The sequence below is a fragment of the Schistocerca serialis genome, chromosome 3 (assembly GCF_023864345.2).
Source record: "Schistocerca serialis cubense isolate TAMUIC-IGC-003099 chromosome 3, iqSchSeri2.2, whole genome shotgun sequence".
Taxonomy (NCBI): Eukaryota; Metazoa; Arthropoda; class Insecta; order Orthoptera; family Acrididae; genus Schistocerca; species Schistocerca serialis.
Genome location: NC_064640.1, coordinates 66689648 through 66717587, shown reverse-complemented (window position 1 = coordinate 66717587; position 27940 = coordinate 66689648). Strand labels below are relative to the sequence as shown.

Here is a 27940-nt window from a genome sequence, read left to right as displayed (position 1 = left end):
ACACTCTAAGAAGTGCGCTGTCAGTAATTTATAAAACAAATGCGTGCACAATCACACTTAAGCTGAGCGAACTATCGTATGTACAACCGTCGACTGTCTAGTGATCCATATTACAGACGAAGAGTCATCGACAAGTCCAGCGGCCCGTGTATGTAAACACCAGAAATGGGATTGTCGGAGTAAGTGAGGAGTCGGATCATCAGAAGCCAGATTAGCCAGGTTCTACTTTACGTTGTCTGTACAGGCCGAAGGGAAAAAAATATAATATTGTTGGTCGGTGTGGCGCTATGTTAACGGAGTGGTACATAATCGATCAACTGTCATCTGCACACAATATTTCCGCGGTCCATATGGCCGCCATCAACAGGTGAATAAAACTAAGCCGTTTTCGCCGATAAATGATCCAAACCGTGAACGACGGAACCTTTATATGCAGCGAAAATGCGGAAGCGCATGCGCTGAGGTAACGCTCAAGCGCTGAAAAGTTGCTGTTGCCCCCTGGCGCTGAAAGAGTTGAGATGCTCCAGTGGTGAATACTGTCGGAAAACGATCTATCCTTAAAAATTAATACTCATAGCCGGCCGATTCAGATGCTGTTGTTCCTTCACACCTGATAAAACAGGATTCCAATTTTTACTTGGGGGGTATCCTTTATCACCGTTAATGATATTATCTGTTAGTCTGATTTCGACAGATTCTTTTAAAACACAATCCTAGTGACGCGAGGCGTTTTCTGCCACTTGTGTCTCATTGTATAGTGTGGTGTCACCGCCAGACACCACACTTGCTAGGTGGTAGCTTTAAATCGGCCGCGGTCCATTAGTACATGTCGGACCCGCGTGTTGCCACTGTGTGATCGCAGACCGAGCGCCACCACAAGGCAGGTCTCGAGATACGGACTAGCACTCGCCCCAGTTGTACGGACGACTTTGCTAGAGACTACACGGACGAAGCATAGCTCATTAGCAGAGCAGATAGTTAGAATAGCCTTCAGCTAAGTCAATGGCTACGACCTAGCAAGGCGCCATTAGTAACATTGCATGTATCTAAAGAGTCTCACTTGTATCGCCACAATCTCCAGATGTACCAAAAGGATGGATTAAAGTTAAGTATTCCAGAAGCAACGTACTTTTCTTTATAGCATTCATTACGTCTCCTGTTTCAGACCTCACGCCATTCAGCTTTAACTTAGCGCGTGCCTGTCGGCTTCCTCTCATTGTGTCTAGGCTGTCTTGTCTAGACACAACATATAGCATCCTATGTCCCTCTGCAAGACAGTGCTCAGCCACGCAAATTAGTCACGTTGAGCCGGCCGAAGTGGCCGTGCGGTTAAAGGCGCTGCAGTCTGGAACCGCAAGACCGCTACGGTCGCAGGTTCGAATCCTGCCTCGGGCATGGATGTTTGTGATGTCCTTAGGTTAGTTCGGTTTAACTAGTTCTGAGTTCTAGGGGACTAATGACCTCAGCAGTTGAGTCCCATAGTGCTCAGAGCCATTTGAGCCATAGTCACGTTGAAATAATCGCGTATGGCGATGACGTTTAACACATCTGTCATTGACGGCACGAAGAGTTGGGCCAATGTACATTTTACCGCATTCACAATGTGTTTTGTAAACGCCAGGCTTCCTCAAACCGAAATCATCCTTAACAGAGCCAAGAAGTGCTCTAACCTTAGCTGGTGGACGGAATACACATCCGATTTCACGTTTCTTCAAAACGCTAGCTATCTTGGCAGACACGTTCCCGGCATATGGAAGAAAGCCACAGAACTAAGTGTTTTCAGCTGTTTAAGGTAATGGTCCAAATTCAAATACACGTCGAATCTGTCTGTCCGTATAGTCGTTATGATTAAACTAGTCCTTAACATGTTGCAGCTCTTGTGGTAAATTCTCAGCATCCGAGATATGCATATGCATAATATTTGTTGAATGAAGTTGCAATGTCTATATAACAAAGCTATTGACATGACGGTCTCTAATGGTAAGTTCCAGGTGTCGAGTAAGTGTTTATTGCTGGCTGACATGTGCATGCTACAAATATATAACAAAATTTACTTTTCCAAAACAAGGCTAGTGTCACGCAACGCACAGAGACTGGTAAATAATGGTAACGGATGCACTTCTTTTTAAATACGCCACTGTGGTCACATTCTACACTTTCATCTCTTACGTTGTCATGTACTATACTGGAAAAAATGAGATTTTCGGGACCTTTCCTAATGTTGAAACAGACATTCAATCACGACTATTACACAGTGATATTACCTCCACAGCAGCACGATGTTAATGTTGCGCTATGGTATAATGTTAGCACACTAAACTCTTAGCCTACTCTGTGTTAAAACTGAAAGCAATTATACTGAAGCACTAGCTATCATCTCGTGAATAATTACTCCTCCTTTGAAATCAGATGCATGGAAGTAATAAGCTTCGACATATTTGCTCTACTTTACAATAGTGGTCAACTATATTATTCTTGAAACTCTTAGATAACAGTATATATCAACTATTTAACTAAATTTATTATTCAGGAATTTATTCTGGTTTAGAATTGTGCCTAGGTCTAGGAATCAATCGGTATCTGTTGTGTCATCTATTTATTTTTATATAGATTCCCATCATTCAAAATGACTGACACTGTTCTCTTTTATGGTTGATACATGAACCTCTACACCGCTAGATCCATATTTTTTATGCGTATGTCCGCGTCTGACTTTTCTTTATTTCTACACAACAAAGTGCACACCTCAGTTATTACCTTGACATAGTGACTGGGGATTTATCCCTCGAAAATACCCACTTGACTTCTCTCTTCTACATCTGTACCTTTAATTGCCAAAGCCCAGGAAGTTATCAATGAAACAGAAAGTTTCATATATCTCCTTCAGTTGTGACAACATTACTAAAGTAAAAACCATAAAATAAGTTAGAGATAAAACACAGTTGTGTTAGCATCACATCCTCTATAAAATCCAGTTGTCAAACGCAACAATCCTATGTTGGTTTTTGCAGACGAAGACGAGCCGCTGTTCATCTCTCTGGTAGCGGACTTGTTCCCCAACCAAGCGCTTGAGAAGACGTCGTACCCGGATCTCGAAAGCGCGATTGCCGAGCAAGTAGAGGAAGCTGGACTCATTTTCCATCCACCTTGGGTTCTCAAGCTCATACAGGTATGTCTCCTAACAAACTGCACTGTTGGCATCAGTCCATTGCATTTCATTTGCATTCGTCTGAGAAAATGCCTGTTACAAGCATTGTTACATAGAATAGTTAACACTGTACCTTTCGGGGGATTATATTTATCATTTCTGGCGAACTCAACATGTAACATATTTGCAATTAATACCTGATTTTTGTTGTGTACCAGCGAGTGTTGGTTCTGCGTAATGCTAAGCCGTGTTTCGACGTTTTTATGATATATAACGAAAATTTTGTAGGTTCCAGGAGCAATACTTTTTTTTAATTTTTGACAAGATAAAAACAATTCATGCAATTCAGATTTTTGCATACATTAAGTATTTCACAAGAACAAACAGTGTCAGGTTCATCCAGAATGGCTTCTTCAGGAAATGAGAGCAATGAACTTCTAGCATTTTTCGCTACTTCAGCTCCTGTATCAATACATCGGACACAAAATTTTACAACAGCTTCAAATTTTTCACCTATTAGCAAATTCAAATTAGCCATGTGACGTTAAATCATTATTGATATTTAAGAAACATGAACATCTATGAGACTGATCTTTAAAACAAACTATGGCGACAATACCCTGCCAAGTAGTAATTAGGGACTAAAATCAAATTTAAGTGACATATATGGACCTTCACAAACTTAGAAACGATGAAGAAGACCACAACTTTGAAGGGTAAAGAACAATATGCATATGTAAATCGCCAAACTGTTAGGGAAGGAACGGCACAGCAAGAGCGCCACCTAGTTTGGTTACATTAAGCAATGATACCCGCCATGAACCATGGACCTTGCCGTTGGTGGGGCGGCTTGCGTGCCTCAACGATACATATAGTCACACCGTAGGTGCAACCACAACAGAGGGGTATATGTTGAGAGGCCACACAAACGTATGGTTCCTAAGAGGAGCAGCAGCCTTTCCAGTAGTTGCAGTGGCAACAGTCTGGATAATTGACTAATCTGGCCTTGTAACTCCAAACAAAACGGCTTTGCTGTGTTGATACAGCGAACGGCTGAAAGCAAGTGGAAACTACAGCCGTAATTTTTCCCGACGGCATGTACGTCTACTGTATGGTTAAATGAAGATGGCATGTTCTTGCTTAAATATTCTGGAGGTAAAATAGTCACTCACTCGGATCTCCGGGCGGGGATTACTCAGGTGGATATCGTTATCAGGAGAAACAAACCTGGCGTTCTACGTATCAGAGCGTGGAGTGTTAGATCCCTTAATCGACCAGGTAGCTTACAAAATTTAAAGAGAGAAATGGATAGGTTGAAATTAGATATAGTGGGTATAAGTGAACTTCGATGACAGGAGGAACAGAACGTCTGATCAGGTGACTACAGGGTTATAAATACAAAGTCAAATCGTGGTAAAGCAGGAGTGGGTTTAATAATGAATAAGAAAATAGAAGCGTGGAATGTCAGATCCCTTAATCGGGCAGGTAGGTTAGAAAATTTAAAAAGGGAAATGGATAGGTTAAAGTTAGATATAGTGGGAATTAGTGAAGTTCGGTGGAAGGAGGTTCAAAATGGCTCTGAGCACTATGGGACTTAACATCTATGGTTCAAAAATGGCTCTGAGCACTATGGGACTCAACTGCTGAGGTCATTAGTCCCCTAGAATTTAGAACTAGTTAAACCTAACTAACCTAAGGACATCACAAACATCCATGCCCGAGGCAGGATTCGAACCTGCGACCGTAGCGGTCTTGCGGTTCCAGACTGCAGCGCCTTTAACCACACGGCCACTTCGGCCGGCCTAACATCTATGGTCATCAGTCCCCTAGAACTTAGAACTACTTAAACCTAACTAACCTAAGGACAGCACACAACACCCAGTCATCACGAGGCAGAGAAAATCCCTGACCCCGCCGGGAATCGAACCCGGGAGTGGAAGGAGGAGCAAGACTTCTGGTCAGGTGACTACAGGGCTATAAACACAAAATCAAATAGGGGTAATGCAGGAGTAGGTTTAATAATGAATAGGAAAATAGGAATGCGGGTAAGCTACTACAAACAGCATAGTGAACGCATTATTGTGGCCAAGATAGATACGAAGCCCACGCCTACTACAGTAGTACAAGTTTATATGCCAACTAGCTCTGCAGATGACGAAGAAATTGAAGAAATGTATGATGAAATAAAAGAAATTATTCAGATTGTGAAGGGAGACGAAAATTTAATAGTCATGGGTGACTGGAATTCGGCAGTAGGAAAAGGGAGAGAAGGAAACGTAGTAGGTGAATATGGATTGGGGGTAAGAAATGAAAGAGGAAGCCGCCTGGTAGAATTTTGCACAGGGCACAACTTAATCATAGCTAACACTTGGTTCAAGAATCATGAAAGAAGGTTGTATACATGGAAGAAGCCTGGAGATACTGACAGGTTTCAGATAGATTATATAATGGTAAGACAGAGATTTAGGAACCAGGTTTTAAATTGTAAGACATTTCCAGGGGCAGATGTGGATTATGACCACAATCTATTGGTTATGACTTGTAGATCAAAACTGAAGAAACTGAAAAATCTTGGAACTTAAAGAGATGGGATCTGGATAAAACTGAAAGAACCAGAGGTTGTAGAGAGTTTCAGAGAGAGCATTAGGGAACAACTGACAGGAACGGGGGAAAGAAATAAAGAAGAAGAAGAATGGGTAGCTCTGAGGGATGAAGTAGTGAAGGCAGCAGAGGATCAAGTAGGTAAACAGACGAGGGCTAGTAGAAATCCTTGGGTAACAGAAGAAATATTGAATTTAATTGATGAAAGGAGAAAATATAAAAATGCAGTAAATGAAGCAGGCAAAAAGGAATACAAACGTCTCAAAAATGAGATCGATAGCAAGTGCAAAATGGCTAAGCAGGCATGGCTAGAGGACAAATGTAAGGATGTAGAGGCTTATCTCACTAGGGGTAAGATAGATACTGCCTACAGGAAAATTAAAGAGACCTTTGCAGAGAAGAGAACCACTTGTATGAATATCAAGAGCTCAGATGGAAACCCAATTCTAAGCAAAGAAGGGAAATCAGAAAGGTGGAAGGAGTATAAAGAGGGTCTGTGCAAGGGTGATGTACTTGAGGACAATATTATGGAAATGGAAGAGGATGTAGATGAAGATGAAATGGGAGACATAATACTGCGTGAAGAGTTTGACAGAGCACTGAAAGACCTGAGTCGAAACAAGGCCCCGGGAGTAGACAACATTCCATTAGAACTACTGACAGCCTTGGGAGAGGCAGTCCAGACGAAACTCTACCATCTGGTGAGCAAGATGTATGAAACAGGCGAAATACCCCCAGACTTCAAGAAGAATATAAGCGCCGGCCGTGGTGGCCGAGCGGTTCCAGGCACTTCAGTCCGGAACCGCGCGACTGCTACGGTCGCAGATTCGAATCCTACCTCGGGAATGGATGTGTGTGATGTCCTAAGGTTAGTTAGATTTAAGTAGTTCTAAGTTCTAGGGGACTGATGACCTAAGATGTTAAGTCCCATAGTGCTCAGAGCCATTTGAACCATTTTTGAACCAAGAATATAATAATTCCAATCCCAAAGAAAGCAGGTGTTGACAAATGTGAAAATTACCGAACTATCAGTTTAATAAGTCACGGCTGCAAAATACTAACGCGGACTCTTTAAAGACGAATGGAAAAACTAGTAGAAGCTGACCTCGGGGAAGATCAGTTTGGATTCCGTAGAAATGTTGGGACACGTGAGGCAATACTGACCCTACGACTTATCTTAGAAGCTAGATTAAGGAAAGGCAAACCTAAGTTTCTAGCATTTGTAGACTTGCAGAAAGCTTTTGACAATGTTGACTGGAATACGCTCTTTCAAATTCTGAAGGTGGCACGGGTAAAATACAGGGAGCGAAAGGCTATTTACAATTTGTACAGAAACCAGATGGCAGTTATAAGAGTCGAGGGACATGAAAGGGAAGCACTGGTTGGGAAGGGAGTGAGACAGGGTTGTAGCCTCTCCCCGATGTTATTCAATCTGCATATTGAGCTAGCAGTAAAGGAAACAAAAGAAAAATTCGGAGTAGGAATTAAAATCCATGGAGAAGAAATAAAAACTTTAAGGTTCGCCGATGACGTTCTAATTCTGTCAGAGACGGCAAAGGACTTGGAAGAGCAATTGAACGGAATGGACAGTGTCTTGAAGGGAGGATATAAGATGAACATCAACAAAAGCAAAACGAGGATAATGGAATATAGTCGAATTAAGTCGGGTGATGCTGAGGGAATTATATTAGGAAATGAGACACTTAAAGTAGTAAGGGAGTTTTGCTATTTGGGGAGAAAAATAACTGATGATGGTCGAAGTAGAGAGGATATCAAATGTAGACTGGCAATGGCAAGGAAAGCGTTTCTGAAAAAGAGAAATTTGTTATCATCGAGTATAGATTTAAGTGTCAGGAAGTCATTTCTGAAAGTATTTGTATGGAGTGTAGCCATGTGTGGAAGTGAAACATGGACGATAAATAGTTTGGACAAGAAGAGAATAGAAGCTTTTGAAATGTGGTGCTACAGAAGAATGCTGAAGATTAGATGCGTAGTTCACATAACTAATGAGGAAGTATTGAATAGGATTGGGGAGAAGAGAAGTTTGTGGCACAACTTGACTAGAAGAAGGGATCGGTTGGTAGGACATGTGTTGAGGCATCAAGGGACCACCAATTTTGTATTGGAGGGCAGCGTGGAGGGTAAAAATCGCAGAGGGAGACCAAGAGATGAATACACTAAGCAGATACAGAAGGATGTAGGTTGCAGTAGGTACTGGGAGATTGAAGAAGCTTGCACAGGATAGAGTAGCATGGAGAGCTGCATCAAACCAGTCTCAAGACTGAAGACCACAACAACAGCAACAAGAAAATAGGAATGCGGGTAAGGTACTACGAACAGCATAGTGAACGCATTATCGTAAACAAGATAGACACGAAACCCACGCCTACCACAGTAGTACAAGTTTACATGCCAACTAGCTCCGCAGACGATGAAGAGATTGAAGAAATGTATGATGAGATAAAAGAAATTACTCAGATAGTTAAGGGAGACGAAAATTTAGTTGCGATGGGGACTGGTATTCGATAGTAGGAAAAGGAAGAGAAAGAAAATTAGTAGGTGAATAAGGGACTGAGTGAGAGGAATGAAAGAGGAAGCCGTCTGGTAGAATTTTGTACAGAATATAATTTAATCATAGCGAGCACCTGGTTTAAGGATCGTGGAAGAGGCATGGAGGCACCAAAAGGTTTCAGACAGATTATGTAATGGTTAGACGGAGATTTAGACCAGATTTTAAATTGTAAAACATCTCCAGGGGCAGATGTAAATACTGACCACAATTTGTTGGTCATTAACTATAAATTAAAACTGAAGAAATCGGAGAGGGTTAGGAAATTGAGAAGATGGAACCTGGATAAGTGGGAAGTATGAGAGTTTGCTGGGAGTTTTAGAGGAAGCATTAGGCAATGGTTGACTAGAAGAGGGGAAAAGAATACAGTAGAAGACGGATGAGTAGCTTTAAGAGAGGAGAGAGTGAAGGCATCAGAGGATCAACTAGGTAAAAAGACAAGGTCTAGTAGAAATTCTTGGACAACACAAGAGATATTAAATTTAATTGATGAAAGGAAAAAAATTAAAAATGTAGCAGGTAAAAAGGAATACAGCCGTTTAAAAAATAAGATAGACGGAAGTGCAAAATTGCTAAGCAGGTATAACTAGAAGACAAAGATAAGGATATAGAAGCATATTTCACTAGGGAAATATAGATACCGCCTATAGGAAAATTAAAGAGGTCTTTGGGGAAAAGACTAGCAGTTGTATGAATATCAAGAGCTCAGTCCTAAGCAAAGAAGGAAAACTGAAAGATGAAAGGAGTACACAGAGTGCATATATATGGGAGATTAGTTTTGAAGCAATATTATAGAAGGGAAAGTCAACGTAGATGTAGATCAGATGGGAAACATAATACTCCGAGAAGAATCTGAAAGAGCCCCGTGGATAGACGATATTTCGTCAGAAGTACTTATAGCCTTGGGAGAACCAGCCATGGTAAAGCTCTTCCACCTGATGTGCAAGATGTATGAGACAGGTAAAATAGCCTCAGACTTCAAGAATAATAATAATAATTATTATTATACAAATTCCAAAGAAAGCAGGTGCGAACAAGTGTGAATATTATCGAACTATCACGTTAACAAGTCATGGCTGCAAAATACTTAAACGAATTCATTGTAGAAGAATGGAAAAACTGGTAGAAGTCAACCTCGTGGAAGATCATTTTTGATTCCGGAGAGAAGTAGGAACACGCGAAGCAGTACTGATCCTATTCTTAGTCTTAACTTATTTCTTAAATTTCTGGCTCTGTTTCAATTTTAGATATGTACCCACATTTATTTTACCCTTGCTTCCAAAATCTGAGCTTCTGCATCATCTTGCCTCGTCGTTGACGGAATTGTAAGATGGAAAGACGGAAAGACATAGTTTGCAGAATATACGCGTTCTTCAAACGGAAAGCATACGCATACGTGTAACGCAACTGTCGCTTGGAATCGTCAACAATGCAACCCCCGTCCCTGCCCTGACAAGCGCGATCCGTCATCGTTCGTGGATCAGGCTATAGACGACCAGAAACAATGTTAGTGGGAAGGATAATTCTGAATAATTTGCTTAACGACAGATATAAATTTACAATGGAAATGGGCAACTATAATACACCATCCTTCATATTAACATTTAGTACGAGTAAAGGAGGCTCCGTTACGTCGGTATACAAAGTAGATTAATCTTTACTTCAACAAGCAAGTAGTTTTCCAATAAGACAGATTATAATTTTATACTGTAGCAGTGACAGAACGTTTAAGGTGCATAACGATTGTTCTTATATAACAATTTTCTTCCAGCAGTCTCCATAACTGTATTTCGAGACAAGGAGCAGTCGCTATGTGCAATCATTTGCGCCGCAGCAACATTGCACCATCTTCTCATCGCATCGCATCAAACGTTACTTTAACACATAAACATTCAAATAGCTATTTTTACTTTTTGTTTGCTGCGCAGTTGTACGAGACACAGCGGGTGCGCCACGGAATTATGACTCTGGGTCCAGCAGGGGCTGGCAAAACCGCATGCATACACACGCTGATGAAAGCGCTCACCGCCATGGGACAGTTTCACAGGTATTCCGTAGTTATTTTACACTTTTGCAGTAATATTATAATCATGAAAGACTGTATCCAAGCATTGACTCCCCGAGCGTGTAAATCACATCTCTCCAGCTGCATACGTAATCCAGTCACTGTCTACTCCCTCCGATTTTGCCGTTTCTTGTTTTCCGTTGCGCTGGTTCTTTATATTCTAAGTGACATGTGGGCGTTAGAGTGAGTGAGTGAGTGTGTGTGTGTGTGTGTGTGTGTGTGTGTATGAGTGAGTGAGTTCCTAAGGAAGCAAATAGCTGAGGTCATCGGTCCCTAGACTTACGCACTACTTAAACTAACTTAGGCTAAGAACAACACACACAGCCATGCCCGAGGGAGGACTCGGATCTCCGGCGGGAGCGGCCGCGCAATCCGTGACAAGGCGCCTCAAACCGCTCGGCCACTCCGCGCGGCAGGCGTTGCGCTCAGGTTACGTTGGAGGCGCAAATAGAGCGCAAGGCAAGACGTCGTAGAGGCACTTTATGTGCAGCTTCAGTGGGCAAAAGTACGTTGAGACACTGTGCAGTGCTGCTACAGTTGGCCAATGAATAGGATACCCATAACCACTACTTCGAGTGTTTAAATGCATATTGTAAGGGAGAAAAGACACGATGCACCACGAAGTAAATATACGAATGGGATGGAAATTTACAGGTGTGATGTACATGTACATGAAAACAAATTAATAGAATTTCAGAAAATTTGGATGATTTATTCAAGAGAAAGAGCTCCACAAAAACTGAGCAAGTCAGTAACGCGTTGGTCCACCTCTAAGCCTTATGCAAGCAGTTATTCGGCTTGGCGTTGATTGATAGAGTTGTTGGATGTCCTCCTGAGGGATATCGTGACAAAGTCTGTCCAATGGGTGGCCGTCAAAATCGCGAGCTGGTTGGAGGGCCCTGCCTATAATGTTCCAAACGTTCTCAATTGGAGACAGATTTGGCGACCTCGCTGGCCAAAGAAGTATTTGAGAAGCACGAAAACAATCAGTAGAAGCTCTCGCAGTGTGCAGATGGGCATTATCTTGCTGAAATGTAAGCCGAGTATGTCTTCCCGTGAAAGGTGACAAAACGAGGCGTGGAATGTCGTCGACGCACCGCTGCGCTGTAAGTGTGCCTGGATGACAACCAAAGGGTGTTGGTTCAAATGGCTCTGAGCACTATGGGACTTAACTGCAGTGGTCATCAGTCCCCTAGAACTTAGAGCTACTTAAACCTAACTAACCTAAGGACATCACACACATCCATGCCCGAGGCAGGATTCGAACGTGCGAGCGTAGCGGTCGCGCGGTTCCAGTCAGTAGCGCCTAGAACCGCTTGGCCACTCCGGCCGGCCCAAAGGGTGTCCTATGAAAAGAAATGGCACCCCAGATCATCACTTCTGGATGTCGGACCATTTGGCCAGTTGGACAATGTTTGGCACGACATCCAAAAACTGTGTCGCTAAATTTCATCCTGAATAACTGCTTGTATGAGGGCCAGAGGTGGACTCGCTTGTTCAATTTATGAAACTCTTTCTCTTGAGTAAATAAGCCAGTTTTTCTGAAATTGTGATCATTTCTTTGTCTGCACAGGTACATCACATCTACTGATTTCCATCGCATTCAGGTAATTCCTTCGTGACGTGTCTCTTATTGTCTTAGAGTGTATTACTGTATCTCGGCGAAAGCTTAATGCTGCCAGTACTGCACATGCTCTCTGGTCGCTGCTATACGAGCAAACGATGCCACGTTCTTTTATTAAAACAGATTAGGATCAACAGCAGTGGTTTGTTCCACTAGCTCTGTCCTGAATACCGGGCTGCTCTCGTCACACAGAGCCTCGCCATAAGAACTAGTTCTGCAAGGTATGCAGGAGAGCTTCTGCGAAGTTTGGAAGGCAGGAGACGAGGTACTGGCGGAATTAGAGCTGTGAGGACGGGGCGTGAGTCGTGCTTGGGTAGCTCAGTTGGTAGAGCACTTGTCCGCGAAAGACAAAGGTACCGAGTTCGAGTCGCGGTCCGGCACACAGTTTTAATCTGCCAGGAAGTTTCATATCAGCGTAAACTCCGCTGCAGTGTGAAAATTTCATTCTGGAAACATCCCCTAAGCTGTGGCTAGCCATGTTTCCGCAATATCCTTTCTTCCAGGAGTGCTAGTTCTGCAAGGTATACAGGAGGGAAAAAAATGGTTCAAATGGCTCTGAGCACTATGTGACTTAACATCGATGGTCATCAGTGCCCTAGAACTTAGAACTACTTAAACCTAACTAACCTAAGGACATCACACAACACCCAGCCATCACGAGGCAGAGAAAATCCCTGACCCCGCCGGGAATCGAACCCGGGAACCCCGGGCGTGAGAAGCGAGAACGCTACCGCACGACCACGAGATGCGGGCTATACAGGAGAGCGTCTGCGAAGTTTGGAAGGTAGGAGACGAGGTACTGGCGGAATTAGAGCTATGAGGACGGGGCGTGAGTCGTGCTTGGGTAGCTCAGTTGGTAGAGCACTCACCATGAAGATAGTTCTGTAACATTTTTTTCACAGTCTGTTGGTTGTGGCGGAATTTTAAGATGCACAGTTTCTATTATTTAGTGAAAACTTGCTCTGACTGAAAGAAGAAACACTGACATTGGAGGTAAAAGAGTATTAGAATTCATTGCTGCATTTATTCTCACAGAATCCCAAAATCTAGGTACTTACTTATGTCGGCACAGCTCGTGTTCACTAATCATGTGTCTACAACATGTAGAATTGTAAATCTGTTACTTGTCGAAACTGCGTGCTAGCACTTCATTATTCCGTCGTTATGAACAATAGATGTGTTAATAGCAAACACCGTTGCAACATTGTTTTATTTAGCCTCGCTGTTTACGCTCATAGATACGTGCTAAGAAGAACACAATTCCATAGATATTAGCACGTAAATAATTGTTAGAGGTAGATAAGTTTGCCTTGGACGCCTGTGGAGTTCCTGATATACACGCTGCGTGGTCATCAGCGCAATTTACAATCGCACCAAAAAGTATTGGCACACGTGCGTATTTATCGTTGCTGGTTACAAACGCCGCACTTTCCGGTACACAGTACATGTACGTGCTACCTCACATACCAGACATTACAATTCTGCCCATAGTGCCTACCATTAACAAAGAAATGCAGTGTTATGGGCAAACACGTATCTCCTCTGCACACAAAAAGTATTGGCACAGAGCATGGCATCTCGGTATATTGCTGGGTTTTCAGGTACCGGAACGCCATCTGCTGACACATTAGACACTGCGTGTTGTTGACGGCCCGGTCGCCAGTATGTTGCTGTAGTGCGCGATAGTGGTCAGCATGGGGCCGAAGAAGAAGGAACATTCAGTGGCGTTGCGTGAGAGAGTGGTATTGCTCCATTCACAAGGGAGAAGCTATCGACAAATCGGAGCAGAGGTGTCTGTGAGCTACACCACGGTAAGAGCCATCATTCAGAAATATAAAGAGACTGGAACAACAGTGAATAAGTGTCGTCCTGGACGTCCAAAAGTGCTTACAACCCGAGAGCGTCGCCATATCATCGCACTTGCTCGGAAGGAACCTGCTACAAGTGCAGCAACTATTGCTGAGATTGTTCAGACAACGTCCGACAAGACGGTTAGTGTTCAGACTATACGAAATGTGTTGAATGAGGCTGACATGCATGGACGTTCTCCCAGGAAGAAGCCATACATTTCGGAAATTAACCGGCAGAAACGCCTGCAGTTTGCCAAGGACTACATCAGCAAGCCGATGGAGTTTTGGAACACTGTGATATTTAGCGACGAATCGAAGTTCAATGTGTTCGGATTTGATGCAAGAAAGAAAATTTGGCGCAAGCCGAATACGCACCTCGACATCAAACACATGCATCCCACAGTCAAACACGGTGGGGGCGGTATCATGGTCTGGGGCTGTATGGCGGCTTCCGGCGTTGGAAATCTAGCTGTAATTCACGGCACAATGGATCATATGAGATACATTGACGTGTTGCGAGGTAATTTACACGCTAGTGCACAGAAATTGGGCCTTACTGGGGTGTTTCAGTTCCAGCAAGACAACGACCCAAAACATACCGCCATGAAAACCCGGGAGTGGTTACTGTACAATGCCCCCAGAAGGGTTCTAACACCACCTCAGAGCCCTGATTTGAACCCCATTGAGAACCTGTGGGCTCATCTTGACACACAAGTCAGAAAAAGGCGTCCGTCCGGTAAAAACGACTTGGAGAAAGTGCTCCTGGAGGAATGGTCGAAAATTACCCCTGATATCACCCGGAATTTAATACAAAGCATTCCTAGGCGTTTACGTGCTGTTATAGATGCTAAAGGGATGCACACTAGCTATTAGATGGTGAACATCAATGAAGAAAACGAACACACTGTCCGATTCATATGCGTGTGCCAATACTTTTTTGGGTGCAGAAGAGCGATGTTTTTTTTCATGACACTGTATGTTACTTTAAGGACAGGTGATTTTGACATATTTGTAAACTATGTAATGTAAGGTGTCACATGTATGGGTTCTGTTCTGAAATATATGTTTCGTTTAACCTACAACCACTAAAATGTAACTGTGCCAATACTTTTTGGTGCGATTGTACATAGAATTCTGGAAGCGTGACTCTTGCTTCATAGGGTGCTTTGCCCCATTTGCCATACGTTGCATGCCCATTGCACGATGGAGTTGTGTGGCCATGTAGCTGAAACTTGACACAGCTCAGGAAGTTTGGGATACATGGCCGTACTTTCAGTCGGGGGAACATGCCTTATTATAATCTGCCAGATGCTGTGAATGGATTTAAATTTGAAAATAGATAGTAGTCAAGACTGTTAGTGGTTACTGATATGTATAAACTATCGTTGGTTGTATGGTCATGAAACCAATAGCCAATATAAATAAACAAAAGGTTCTGAAAGTCAAAAGCTATAATAAATTATACTTCCCTGCCACAACATGGTATTCCTCAACTTTTTGCTCTGAATTAATTTTTTTCTTGTTCAGCTGGAGTAACGTCCCACTTTTAAGTCGCTTCACTGATTTTAACGATGTGGTTATACATTCCAGTACTTTCTGAGTATAAAAGGGAGATACCCTTTCGAACGTCCTCTTTCTCTTCTAACAACAATAAATTCATTTTGATTCAGATTTACCCTGTTACCATCCATATTTCTCATCGTCACTGTTGACTGCTCAGGAGGACTAATCCGCAGAGCTGTCTATGGTGGTTGAATGGTCAGCCCGACCCACTGGAGGATTTTTTGTCTGTAATTCATTATCGCTCTCGGTCCTATGAGCCACTTAGAAAATAGAGGCCACCCAGACAGAGCTCCGCTAGCCTGGGAAAGCCTTGCAGCCTACAGGTGAGGTGCAGCAAGTTCCCCTGAGGTTACCTGCTAGCGATTGTTTCACGCCAGCAGCTAGCCATCACATTCGCTCGTAGCACATCTTGAGACTGTGGTTTCCCTATAGCAAAATATAAAAATAAAAAAACAGAAGTTTTTGCCATCCTCCAGATCCGAACCATCAGCCAAGATCGACGTTCTCTGGGACACACAAAGTTCCACCGGCGTACCGCACGGTAGTCGCTGGAGCATGCCCAGAGCTCACAGTTACAGATTATTGGCGGCGCTTACCACTTCCCAGCTCAACAAACCTGGGTTCGCGAAACCCGTACCCAGCCACTGAAGACTGAGCTCGCCATTTGCTACCACCCCGGAGGCACGAGTGGCTTATAGAAGATCACGGACGCGACGAGTAGACGGGTTATGAAAATGGGGTACTTTACTTTTGATGAGATGCCTGAAAGTCGCTCAATCCTCAGTCTCAATCAGTGTGTAGAGATTTGGAATCCTGGGTGTTGTGTGATGTCCTTAGGTTAGTTAGGTTTAAGTAGTTCTAAGTTCTAGGGGACTGATGACCATAGATGTTAAGTCCCATAGTGCTCAGAGCCATTTGAACCAATATCTGGAATCAATGGGACGTACAGTAAAATACGACCAAGGGGCATGTTTCAAATCCAAGTGTAAACCGAGTATGAAGCTGTCGTGAAATCTCAAACATACGTCTATTGGTGGACTTAACAGCTTACGTTGACGATGAAGCGTCGAGAAGGCGCTGAATCAGAATAAAAGAAGAAATCATATTAAGTAGGTTTCTTTCCCTACTCAGTACTTGGAATTCATACCCGTTTATTTCTTGAGCACTTGTTCTAGAGTCCTGAGCCTAACTTAAAAAGTATCTTAATTATGCTCCTTCTGCATAGACTTACAATAGCATTGTGCCAAAGAGGAGAATCACCATGTTGTCACACATTTAATTTCCACATTTTTATCGCTGTTACAAGTGTATAGGCTATAAGCTAAAAACAAGATTTCGATAAACAATGAAAACCTATGAAAGTCTCTATTAAATATATCATTTTATGTATTCGATCATATTAATTGTAATATACTATTCAGAGAATTGGAAAACATTATGTTACTTGATATTTTATTTTAATATATAAGCTTATTTCGGCTTTATTGCCTGCGTCGTAGATGGGCTCATGTCAACTCTGAGTAAACCATTATGGCTGTCTATACCTGTAGAAAATATCTTTGAGTAGACAACTAGCTGTCAAACACGAATTTTTATAACTGTCAGGTAGTATTATAATATAATGATTATACATTTATGTTAAATTCATGAGTGTTTCAACATTGATACCAACGTCCAAAAATGTCGAAGTGAAAATAATAAAATGTAAGTAACAAACTAATTAGAACAATGTTCATTCCCCAATCAATATTGTCACACACGTTTTTTCAATACAAGTTGAGTTAAATATGTCTTGTAATTGATTATTTTTATCGATACAGGGAAATGCGGATGAACCCGAAAGCAATCACAGCCTCACAGATGTTTGGTCGCTTGGACGTAGCAACAAATGATTGGACAGATGGAATTTTTTCAGCAATGTGGCGGAAGACGCTTAAACTGAAAAAAGGTACGAAATTTCACTTTTCTTATTTTGCTACCAACGTGAGAGTTATACAGTCAGATTAGCATCGCTATGCAGTCGAAAGAGACAAAGTCAGTAGCTACTCGTGGAAAATATAAGAGTACATTAGTGCATTATTATCAGCGCAGATGAGTTTTAGATATTCAATAGACAAGGTGAAATAGAATCTATTCAGTTTTTCAGTTTCATTCCTCATAAATATGTCGATAAATGAGCTCCTCCGACTAGTAGACTCGAAAAGATTATAATGCTAACTCTCGATTCTCTAGCCAAATTGTTTGGAAAGGACCTACTCGCTTCAGTTTCCTAATGCTCAAGGCTAACATCTACCACAAATCTCTATTTCTTGTTCAGAGGTTACGAGCCCTCTACACACGTATAACACGAACTCACATTTTAGGGCATGCGAGGAAACATGACCGCGTTATATATCAGTTAGACACTCGTCTGACATCAACTAGATTTCTGATAGTACAAAAAAAACTGATAAAAGTCATCAAATTTTAATATTAAATAAAGTTCTCATGGTTACATTATTGCCTTTGTTACTTAACAACTGCAGCGTTCTTTCGTTTTTACTCAGGTTTTATATTATAAAACACGAAATTCCTTTCGACTTGTTCTCATTTTTCACCAATAACCCAACAACCCCGACAACACATGCACACGCACACACACACACACACACACACACACACACACACACACACACACACACCGTCCCATATCTGTCTACAGCTTGTATTTTACTAAATTTATTAAAGTACTGAGGTGGTTGGACTATTTTTCAGTGGAAATTATATTCTGCTAGCATTACACAGGTATACTGAAAAGTACGTTTCATGGAGCATACTCGAAAATTTTGACGCATTTTGACATAGCTTAAATGTAAAGCCTATTTTCTACGCAGTAAAATTACAATAATTTCTTAGCATAACTCTTTTATCCAGTGAGTCAAAAAGAGTATTTGTAGCAGTGAGACCGCTATCGCAAACACATCAACTTCTCTTATAAAAGGAAACCTAAGAATGTTAATATAGATCGCTCAAGTAAACTCACATGAAGGCAACTAGCTCTTACAAGGAAACAGCACCAACTATAAGGAGAAAAGTTCACTTGCAACACATCAGCCCAAAACAATCTATCCCGCTCTAAAATCGCGGCCATAATTTTGACTGTACGCGGCTATGGCCTTCTGAATGTCCATCTTTTAAACTTCGCGCGCTTCAGTTGTCACTCGCTCCGCCCCACTGCAGCTGCCTAATGCCCGAGCGCAAAGTACAGCACAGCGGAGTGTAAACCAGAATCCTATTCACGATAATGTTGAAACTGTGGGAGGGGCTGGGGCAAATAGACACATCTGCCCAATGTGTTTTAAAATTTTGTTCGAGATCACGAGCTTCTCTGAAATATTATGAAAGAAAATTAATGATTTTCAATTTACAATTTAATCATGCCAACCACGTTGAAGAAGCCCGTATCTCCAGTAAATGTACTTCACCCTAATTGTGTCAGCTTTAAAATCCAAAGAACATAACGCATAACAGCGATATTAACAATTAAATAGCTCTGCACCACTTCTTTAATGATAAACTAATTCCTTTCATTTATTTGCGCTTCATTTTTGAATCTCACCATAAAAACGTTCAGAGCAAATAGATCCTCGGCAGCAGTAGATGTTGGAGAACACGCGGTTTAAAACAATGATCAAAGTTTGTTGTCAATGTAAAAACAGTATTTCACAAACCTCTTACTCACTCCAATATACGGTACTTCATGCTCGTCATTATACGGCTGCGGTGAGGTGGAGAAAGTGAAAATGGTATATGCACGTGTTTAATAGCTGTACATTCAAAAGCTCGTAACTGTGGACTGTCACAATCATGGCCCAAATTTTCGCTTGAGATAGATTGCTGGGACTGATAACTTGCAAGTGCGCTTTTTCCTCCTTAAAATATGGGATCCAGTTAGTGATGTTTCTTTGAGCTTCTTCCAACCTTTGTGCCTCGTATTGTCACACAGTGGCGTTGGTCGGGATTACTTTTACGGTACTCAGAGATTGGCTACTAGCGCCCAAAGTAAACAACTAAACTGAAATCCCAATTCTTTGCCCGCTTCTGTCTTCCCTTTCTTGCTTGTCCCGAACAGAGGAAGGTATTAGTAGTTTGAGTCCTTCTACTACAGTTAATAATAATCTCTAACTTTTTATTTCATCACTTAAATATACATTTATTAATTCTAGGAGAATATGTTTGGATGGTGTTAGACGGGCCTGTTGACAGTATCTGGATAGAAAACTTGAATTCGGTCCTAGACGATAACAAGACGCTTACACTCGCCAATGGGGACAGGCTTTCTATGGCGCCCACCTGCAAAGTGATATTTGAACCAGAAAACATTGATAATGCATCTCCAGCGACTGTGTCACGGAACGGGATGGTAAGTATACATATTTTGTCAGACGATATTACATTGAAAATATATTTTCATTGTTTATGTGTGTAAGATACTGCCGAAATTTCAAAACTGTGTTATAAAATGGAGACTCAGTGTAAATTATTAAGTAATGAAGTTTTCTGTCTCCATACCTTCCTGGTATCACTCCATCACGAAATTAGAAAAGAATTGTTTCCGTGCTTCGTATCATTCATACGTAAGGAATTAGTGAAAGCAGCAACGTCTAAGCGGTAGAAGTAACGTCTTCAAGAACTTTCCATTCAGAACTTATCTTTTCTGAATTCGGGTGAAGAAACTTCACACAACCATACTTTCCTCTAGAAGCCGGTATCCTGTGATTTTATTGTTATTATTATATACTTTCACGGCCTCATTGGGCCTCTTTTGTCAATCATTTGCTAATCGTTTCCTTTGATAAGAGCATGGTTCAAGCCTTCCAAATTGCCCAATATCGTTTCGTTCGTGCTGACCTTTGGTGTCTTTCCTCATCTGTAAATGTTCATCTCATTTTATTTCGTTTGTCTATTTTTGGTTTCAATTCTGTCGTTGAAGTGTCGAAAAGTTGTGTGATAGGCTATTGCGCTGTCTTAGCCCTGTTTTAATCGTAAACGGACGTGACAGTTCTTTGAATTTTATTTTGGATTTGGTGTTTGTGAATGTTACTTTTATCATTTTTATTAATTTCGGATGAAGTTCGAAATTCCTTGATATATCTGACACTGAAGATCTTAGGACACAATCGTAAGCTTTCTTGAAGTTTACAAAGAGTGCAAATTGTTTTTGTCTTCTTTTGCAGGCATACATAACCTTTTTTAGAGTGCTCATCTGTTCCGAGCTGTTTCTCCAGGGTCTAAAGCCTCCTTAACAGTCTCCAAGATACTGTTCAAGTTGATCGTTACAGCGACAGCACAGAATTCTTAAACAAACTTTATATGTGTAATCCAAGAGGGAAATCCCTCTGTAGTTGCTCCGATTCTTTCCTCTTTTTGTGTAATGGATGCGTTATAGTCGTAGTTCAAAGTTCTGATACTTTTTCTTTTTGCCAGCTTTTCACCATGCAGTCGCGTAATAATATTTTCGCAAGTTCTCCTGGATATTTCCAGAGTCCTGCAAATGTTTGATCTTCTCCATATGCTTTGCAGTTCTTGAACTCCCTCAAAGCTTTGGTGGCTTTATATTTTCCGGTGGTGCTTTATTGGGGTCTCTGTGTTTATTTGAAGAAGTTTTGAGGGATCTTCACAGTATAAAAGTTTGTTAAATGTTTCTGCTAAAATTTCTGAGTTTCCTCTATTGCTATGGGTCATGTTATTGTTTTTTGTCCTTTTAGCTTTAGTATTGGCGGATCGTATCTTTGGAGTTGTATGCTAAATATTTTTCAGTGACCCATGGGTTTGTTTTCTCGCTATTTTATTCTATCATTAAAAGTATATCTTTTTGGTATTGACGTTTAGCTCTCCTTATTATTTTTGGGTTATTTTTCTTTGGTCTGTGAGTTCCAACTGTGGTTCTTTTTTTTTTGACTCAGATATCTTAACCAGGCTTGGTGTCTATCTCCCACTGTTTAATCGCACTGATCATCCGCCACTGGTGTTTTTTCTTTGGGCTATTGGCGCTACTTGTTTAGCCATTTGTTTCGACTGGAGAATTATCTCCCATGAATCGTTTGTTAGTTCTATATTTCTAGTTCGTTCTTCATATTTCTCGTTATTTCTCAGTTTATGAAGGTGATAGATTCTTTTCTTTTTGGGGTGGGATTTTTTGTTTATTGATGAGATGAATTTAACTTTTATTTTAATCAAGTAATGATCTAAATTGGTGTCTGCTCCTCTCAAGACTTTCACGTTGTAAATTTATATCTGGTAGTTCTCATCCTTGCAAACATGATCCAGCTGCCATTCTCGTTTTTCCAGTCTGTTTCCAGGTTTTGAGTTTATTTGGTCTTCTCATGGAGTATGTTGAATTTGAGATCACGTCATGATTTCTACAGGACTGCACCAGTCTTTTGCCATTCTTGATCGTTCTTCTTTGTGCTGGTTAGTTCCCTATAACATCTGCACATCTCTTTTCTCATAATAACTGGGCACTGAAGTCTCAAATTAAAATTTTGGTGCGATATTTGTTGATATTTGTTGCTGTCTGATCAAAAAGCTCTCAAAATGTATTTACATCCTCTCTGTCTTTTTTCTATCATTTTTATCATTAGCTATGGATGGACATTTATTATAGTGTATATTCTGTTTACAGCATTACGTATTTCCTGTTGAAATTCTAAGAGATTGAGCTTTTAATTCTGTTATTGACTAATATTTTGAGGTTGACCACGAATCCTGTTCCGAATTGTGGACATAGCTTCATTACTATTTGGCTCGCATCCTTTTGTAAATTCTATATCCTTGTGATTCCAATCGTTCCTGACCAGTGTTATTCATTTCTTGGAGTCCCTGTCGAACCATTTCACCTGCAAAAATTTTGAATTTTCCTGGTTGGATAACGGAATTTACTGTATTTATTGCTATGTTGTTTATCTCCCCTGTCTTCAATCTAAATTTCGATCTTCTGTCTGTCCAGGGGCATTTCCAGATGCTCCGATTCATCTAAATTATCTTTCAAGTGACTGCCCTGCGTATTTAAGTACAGTTCTCCGTAGCTATTTCCAGGTGATGGAATTTTGCCTAAAAAGTTTGTTTCTTTATTTGACTTTCAAACGTAGTCAACGTTGAATGGAGCAATCTCTGAGTTATGACTACGGTTGTTAACCGTAGAGGTTGTTGTGTGTTTGGTCAGCGAAAGATATTTTATTTCGCTCAAGTCCATTGACAAGCCGGTGAGAACCTTCCTACCCACCACCTGGGACGCAGCATTTCGGAGTATCATCTCTCCGCCTGCTACAACAGCGTAGCAGATTCGTGGCTCCTGTCATTTTGTAAGTACAAATCTTTACGAAATATTAAACATGTCTTATGTTTGTATGGTGTGGTAGATCTTATAAGTAACACATTTTATAAAGATGCATTCGTTTCTATTTTCTAATAATCGGCGCAGAGGAAAGAGCATCGCCCATAAAATAAATTGTATTTATTTGATCGTTTCATCTGTATGTGAGCCACGACAAAACTGTCGTACTTAAGTTGATCATGTCCTTTTCTACAATTTTGTTCTCTACCTATCCTTCATACATAATACTTGGACTTACGAAATGCCGGCCGATGTGGCCGAGCGGTTCTAGGCGCTTCAGTCTGGAACCACGCTACCGCTACGGTCGCAGGTTCGAATCCTGCCTCGAGCATGGATGTGTGTGATGTCCATAGGTTAGTTAGGTTTAAGTAGTTCTAAGTTCTAGGTGACTGATGACCTCAGATGTTAAGTCCCATAGTGCTCAGAGCCATTTTGAACTTACGAAATCTGTCTTATTCATAATTTCTAGCCTGATTGTCTCCTTGAAGCACATGTTGTTTACTGGGATATTGACGTCTGTATTGCAAAGCTTCAAGTTGGTTCATTTGATAGTGCTTTAACGTTGTGAGCCTTGTGGTGTAAAGTGAATGAAGTCCCATATTTCTGCCTACCTCCTGTTGATACTCTTTCATTCACTTTTGGATCCAGAATTTTACCAAAGTATGAAAAAGTTCGGGAAGTGAAAACCGATTGCTCATACGTTATGAGGCACAAAATCTCTGTTCAAGTCGGAGCTATGAGCTATGAGCAGGCCAGTTCTGCAATTCCATATACTTTTCTGTCAGCAATTCCATACAGTTTTCCGTCTCTCTACACCTGCCCTTATTTGCACAGCGTCATACCGAGTGAGGTTTATGCGGACGTGGACTCGTGCCCGCTTCACCCTGCTGCACCCGGGCCGCGGGCGGGCCAAGGCCCGGCTGTCTCGGCTTGGAAGGTCCTCCTGGAACAGCGCGATGTTTCACTTACTTGTTAGTATTGTGTATTAGGCATTTTTCTATCGGCACACCTCTCTTCAGTTCGGAGGAATCGTGGTGTCAGCGCTGTTTCCTCTCGCTATTTATTCGTGGTATGAGGGACGTTTACAGGTTTAGTCGTTGTCTGCACAAAAAAGGTACTCTGGCGATCTATCATCACAAACCTTTAAAATTCAATGGGAATTGCACAAGAGAAGGATGAAAATTATCAATATATATTATGCAGTCACGTAAGCAATGGGTACTGCAAATTTGCTATAAAGCTACATTACAATACCATGCAGAAGTAATATAAAAATTTTGTTGGCAACGAAAGAGCCAAAAATCACAACGCTCGACAGACGAGATTCATTGTTCTCCACATCAAGAAGCACTTGGTGTTAAATTTGCAGGCATGAAGTACGTGAAGAATTTGATGGTACGAATAGCAAAATTTCTGAAGTTGCGCGCGTTGTTCCGCCGTCAGTTGCAACAATTTTCGCTGGAACTGAACGAAGAGTATGGAGAATTTGAATATTACTGAAAAGTACATTGGTCAAGTGAAGGGGCATGTCTGGACGATTTTTCTATTTAAAACTCGTTGTAGTTGATTTTATGAAGGATAAAGGAGTGCAGGAACGAAAATTGGAACTTCTGGAATAGATTGCAGACCTCGCATTCTACGTGGAATTGACTGTATACTGCTCACTGTAGGACATTGTAAGGAGAGAAACAAATTATTTCTGATTTCCTGGGGACGCGTTTAAAGAACAAATCGCATTGTGTAATGGACACATCTTGAGAAACACAGTCTGTGCTCACTGGCCTTAAATAAAACGCGAGGTTTGAAGAAATCATTGTGGGCTTGAAAGAATTGCAAAGACAGTTTCCTAAACGTTATGAGGACATCGCCAGTCTTACATCTGCTATCGAGCTGTTTTCAAGACAGTTTGCAGTTTCAGTTGAAAGCTACACTGTGCATGGCAGATTTAAAGTCCCGTTTTAAAGACAAATCCGTATAACGTGAACACTGTCCAGGAAGTCTACATCCCTTTCCTCAGGTACAATTTCCATGTCTCCATAATGAAGCTGCAAAAGTTCTACAATATTTCGAGCAACATAAATGTGTGAAAGACGTTTTTTCGATTACAAAACTAAATAGGTCACGATTACATGGCAACCTGAGTGCGAAAATCTGTGAAATTATCTGTGTCTGTCCTTATTCCGACAGAGTGTGTGTGTGTGTATGTGTGTGTGTGTGTGTGTGTGTGTGTGTGAAAGCTTATGGGACTTAACTGCTAAAGTCATCAGTCCCTAAGCTTACACACTACTTAACCTAGATTATCCTAAGGACGAACACACACACCCATGCCCGAGGGAGGACTCGAACCTCCGCCGGGACCAGCCGCACAGTCCATGACTGCAGCGCCATAGACCGCTCGGCTAATCCCGCGCGGCTCCGACAGTGTGTACCAGATTAAAATTATATGTTTTCAGTACGCCAAAAATAATTTAACAACACTGTAAATTTGTTTTGTTTTCGATCTATGTTGTTGTGAAATGTGAAATATAAAACCAAGTCTCACTCAGTGCGACTGCATTGCTATTTAAATGTGGCGCGTTCGCAGTTTCCTCCGTCCTCACGCTCAAAGTGGTGTGGCGGTGGGGGGAACGTGCGAGCCAAGCTAAGCTCTGTGGAACTCGTGCCAATGCACGTCCCGCGAGTCGAATTCTTCGCCACCCTTGAACAAAATGAACTGGGAAATCCACACCAAAACCATCATTCCGTTTTATCATGCTCCGCAATGCGTCACTCCATTAAACCTTTCAGTGATTCATACACCAATGGCAAAGCTGTTTGCATCACCGTCGGCGATACGAGCGAATTTCCTCGGTGGCTAGCACAATTGACTTGCATTCAGAAAGAGTGGCGATAAAATACCCGTTCCCTTATCCTGATATAAATTTTCCATAGTTCCCCACACTGGTTAAGGCGGGTGCTTGGATGATTCCTTCTAAAAGGAAATAATCGATTTCTTTTCCCATGTTTATTCAGTCTGATCATATGCTCTGTCTTTAACGTCCTCATTGTCAACGGGACATTAAGTTTCTTTCTACGATAAGTGACGTCGGGCATTCTTTCGTGTGATAAGTGCATCCGGGCAGCAGCAGTACCATGAGAATCAGGTGTCACCGTCTCTCGATGAATCAGTCTTCTACTAACGTATGTATTTGAGCTTTAGCGAATGACTATGTAGTGGCAATGAAGGTTGACTGATATTGGTTCGCACTATACGGTTTGTAATTCGGCGATTCCCGTCAGTTAATTTGGAGGAGGTGATTAATAATGAACTTGGACACATTTAACTCTTGTGCATTCTTACGATGGAATACAGTACGACCTTGTCCTCTTCTGACCAAGTCAGTCTTCTACGTTGGCTAACTCTAACAGAAAGAACCTCTAGGATACCAGCACACTATGCCTGCATCGTTTAACCACGGATGTATTGCCCAGCGTCACACACGGCACTTTCAGTTGGAGTCCGGAAATTTTCGGCGACACGGTGAATATTGCGCATCTGATGCGTACGAACCATCATTTGTCCCTTGCGTGAGGTAAAGTGTAGATGCTGGAATACTGTGTTTGTCATCGCGAAACTAGCCACATGGAGAGTTTGAAAATCTGAAAATTCGAGCACTGTGATCGCAAGTACAGACAGCATCGATGTGGACGATATGATTCAACGTCGTAGGTTGAACGTTTTACATTCTGTGGCTTTCAACTAGAAATGCAACGTATGGCGAAAGTGTTGTGAACGCAGGAACTTGTAGTTCATTATACTGAATGGATGAATTAGTGTTCGTCACCATGAGAAGTTGGGATCAACTTCCGTCATCGCGGGTGTACTAAGGAAACTGGACTGTATCCAAAAACAGAACCGACGCCTCGCGGTTGTCGAAGCTGATGTCCAATATCAGAAGCCTTACGAGCTGATGTAATATTGGCATTGAACTTCACCTTTACCGCAAAGACTGTGTAGTGCAACTACTACAAACACTCACAGATGGGCATGAATGGAAACTTCGTTCGTGTAACAGACAATAAAAAAAACAATGTGCAGGAGACTTATTTGATATTTCACCAACTCATTTGAGTCTTTAGGTATCATAGTTTAATTAATTGATTCAGTTTCTCCCTTACTTGTTTCCTGTAGCTATATTATACGTAATTGAGTTGGATCAATAGTTTCTAAAAGTTCTGTATATTTGATTGTAGTCGCAGAAGAAATGCAATATTTTGAGCACCCCAGTTCTGCCCCTGACACTTCATTCACATAACTGTAATTTTGTTCTGTAAGTTTACTAATCTCTTGGTACAATAAATGGTTTCAGCTTGTTTGGTGGCATTTTTAAGTACTTTGCAGTACTGTCTGTGTTGAAGTAGTCAAACTAGACTGATTGTACTTCATGCTGTGATACAACTTCCACTTCTTCCTACGTGCTAATTTAATGTCATTAGTACTAAATTTCTGCCTACAATTATTATGGAACAGAACTGGCAAAGAATGTGATGAAACTTTGTAAAAATGCGTTATATCCATCATTCAGGTTGTCTCTTCTGAGAACTTGTTTCATCTGTTACAGCCTTTTCAGACAGTTCATATGAGCTTCGAGTTTCTAGGTCTTTATACAGGTCTCAATTGGTCCTTGTTTGATTTCCAGCTCGACAAACTGCGCTTCCTTTTTGCTATTGTTGCAAGAGTTGTACGTAATATCTTCTCTATTACTGTCTTGCAGTAAAAACCAGGAGTAGATGCCCTGTTTAATCCACTTTTTCCTTTGATGTAGTTGTTACCGGTCAGGACGGCTGAGTGACCTAAGGCAACAGGCTCAAAGAACTCACTTTCTTCGTTATGGCATGTATAAAGTCTTGTATTAGCCTGTCGAATAAAATCTTCGCGGTCTTCCAGTTGCTTCAAGTGGTTACACTTTCACGAGCTGTCAGCCGAGATCTCCTCGTCCATGTCACGCACAGTTTCATTATCTCCTTGCGTTGGTATTGGTTGACTCCTGTAACTTCTCAGAACATCCTTTTCGTCCCAGTATGGGTGTTGAGATCCCAAGGATTTCGATATTATCCGACGTTTTGGTCCTTTCTTCATCAAACTGTTACCGGAACTCCTTTACT

At 41.5% G+C, this 27940-nt stretch overlaps 1 protein-coding gene across 1 annotated transcript in view; it reads left to right on the top strand.

The window, feature by feature from the left end:
* The window catches only part of LOC126471528 (dynein axonemal heavy chain 5), a 1073018-nt gene that overhangs the window by 698783 nt on the left and 346295 nt on the right, over positions 1 to 27940 (top strand). The window contains exons 38-41 of the mRNA XM_050099754.1: positions 3012 to 3169; positions 10247 to 10365; positions 17241 to 17368; positions 19626 to 19822. Of these exons, the coding sequence (XP_049955711.1) occupies positions 3012 to 3169; positions 10247 to 10365; positions 17241 to 17368; positions 19626 to 19822 (602 nt within the window). The remainder of the gene's footprint in view (positions 1 to 3011; positions 3170 to 10246; positions 10366 to 17240; positions 17369 to 19625; positions 19823 to 27940) is intronic.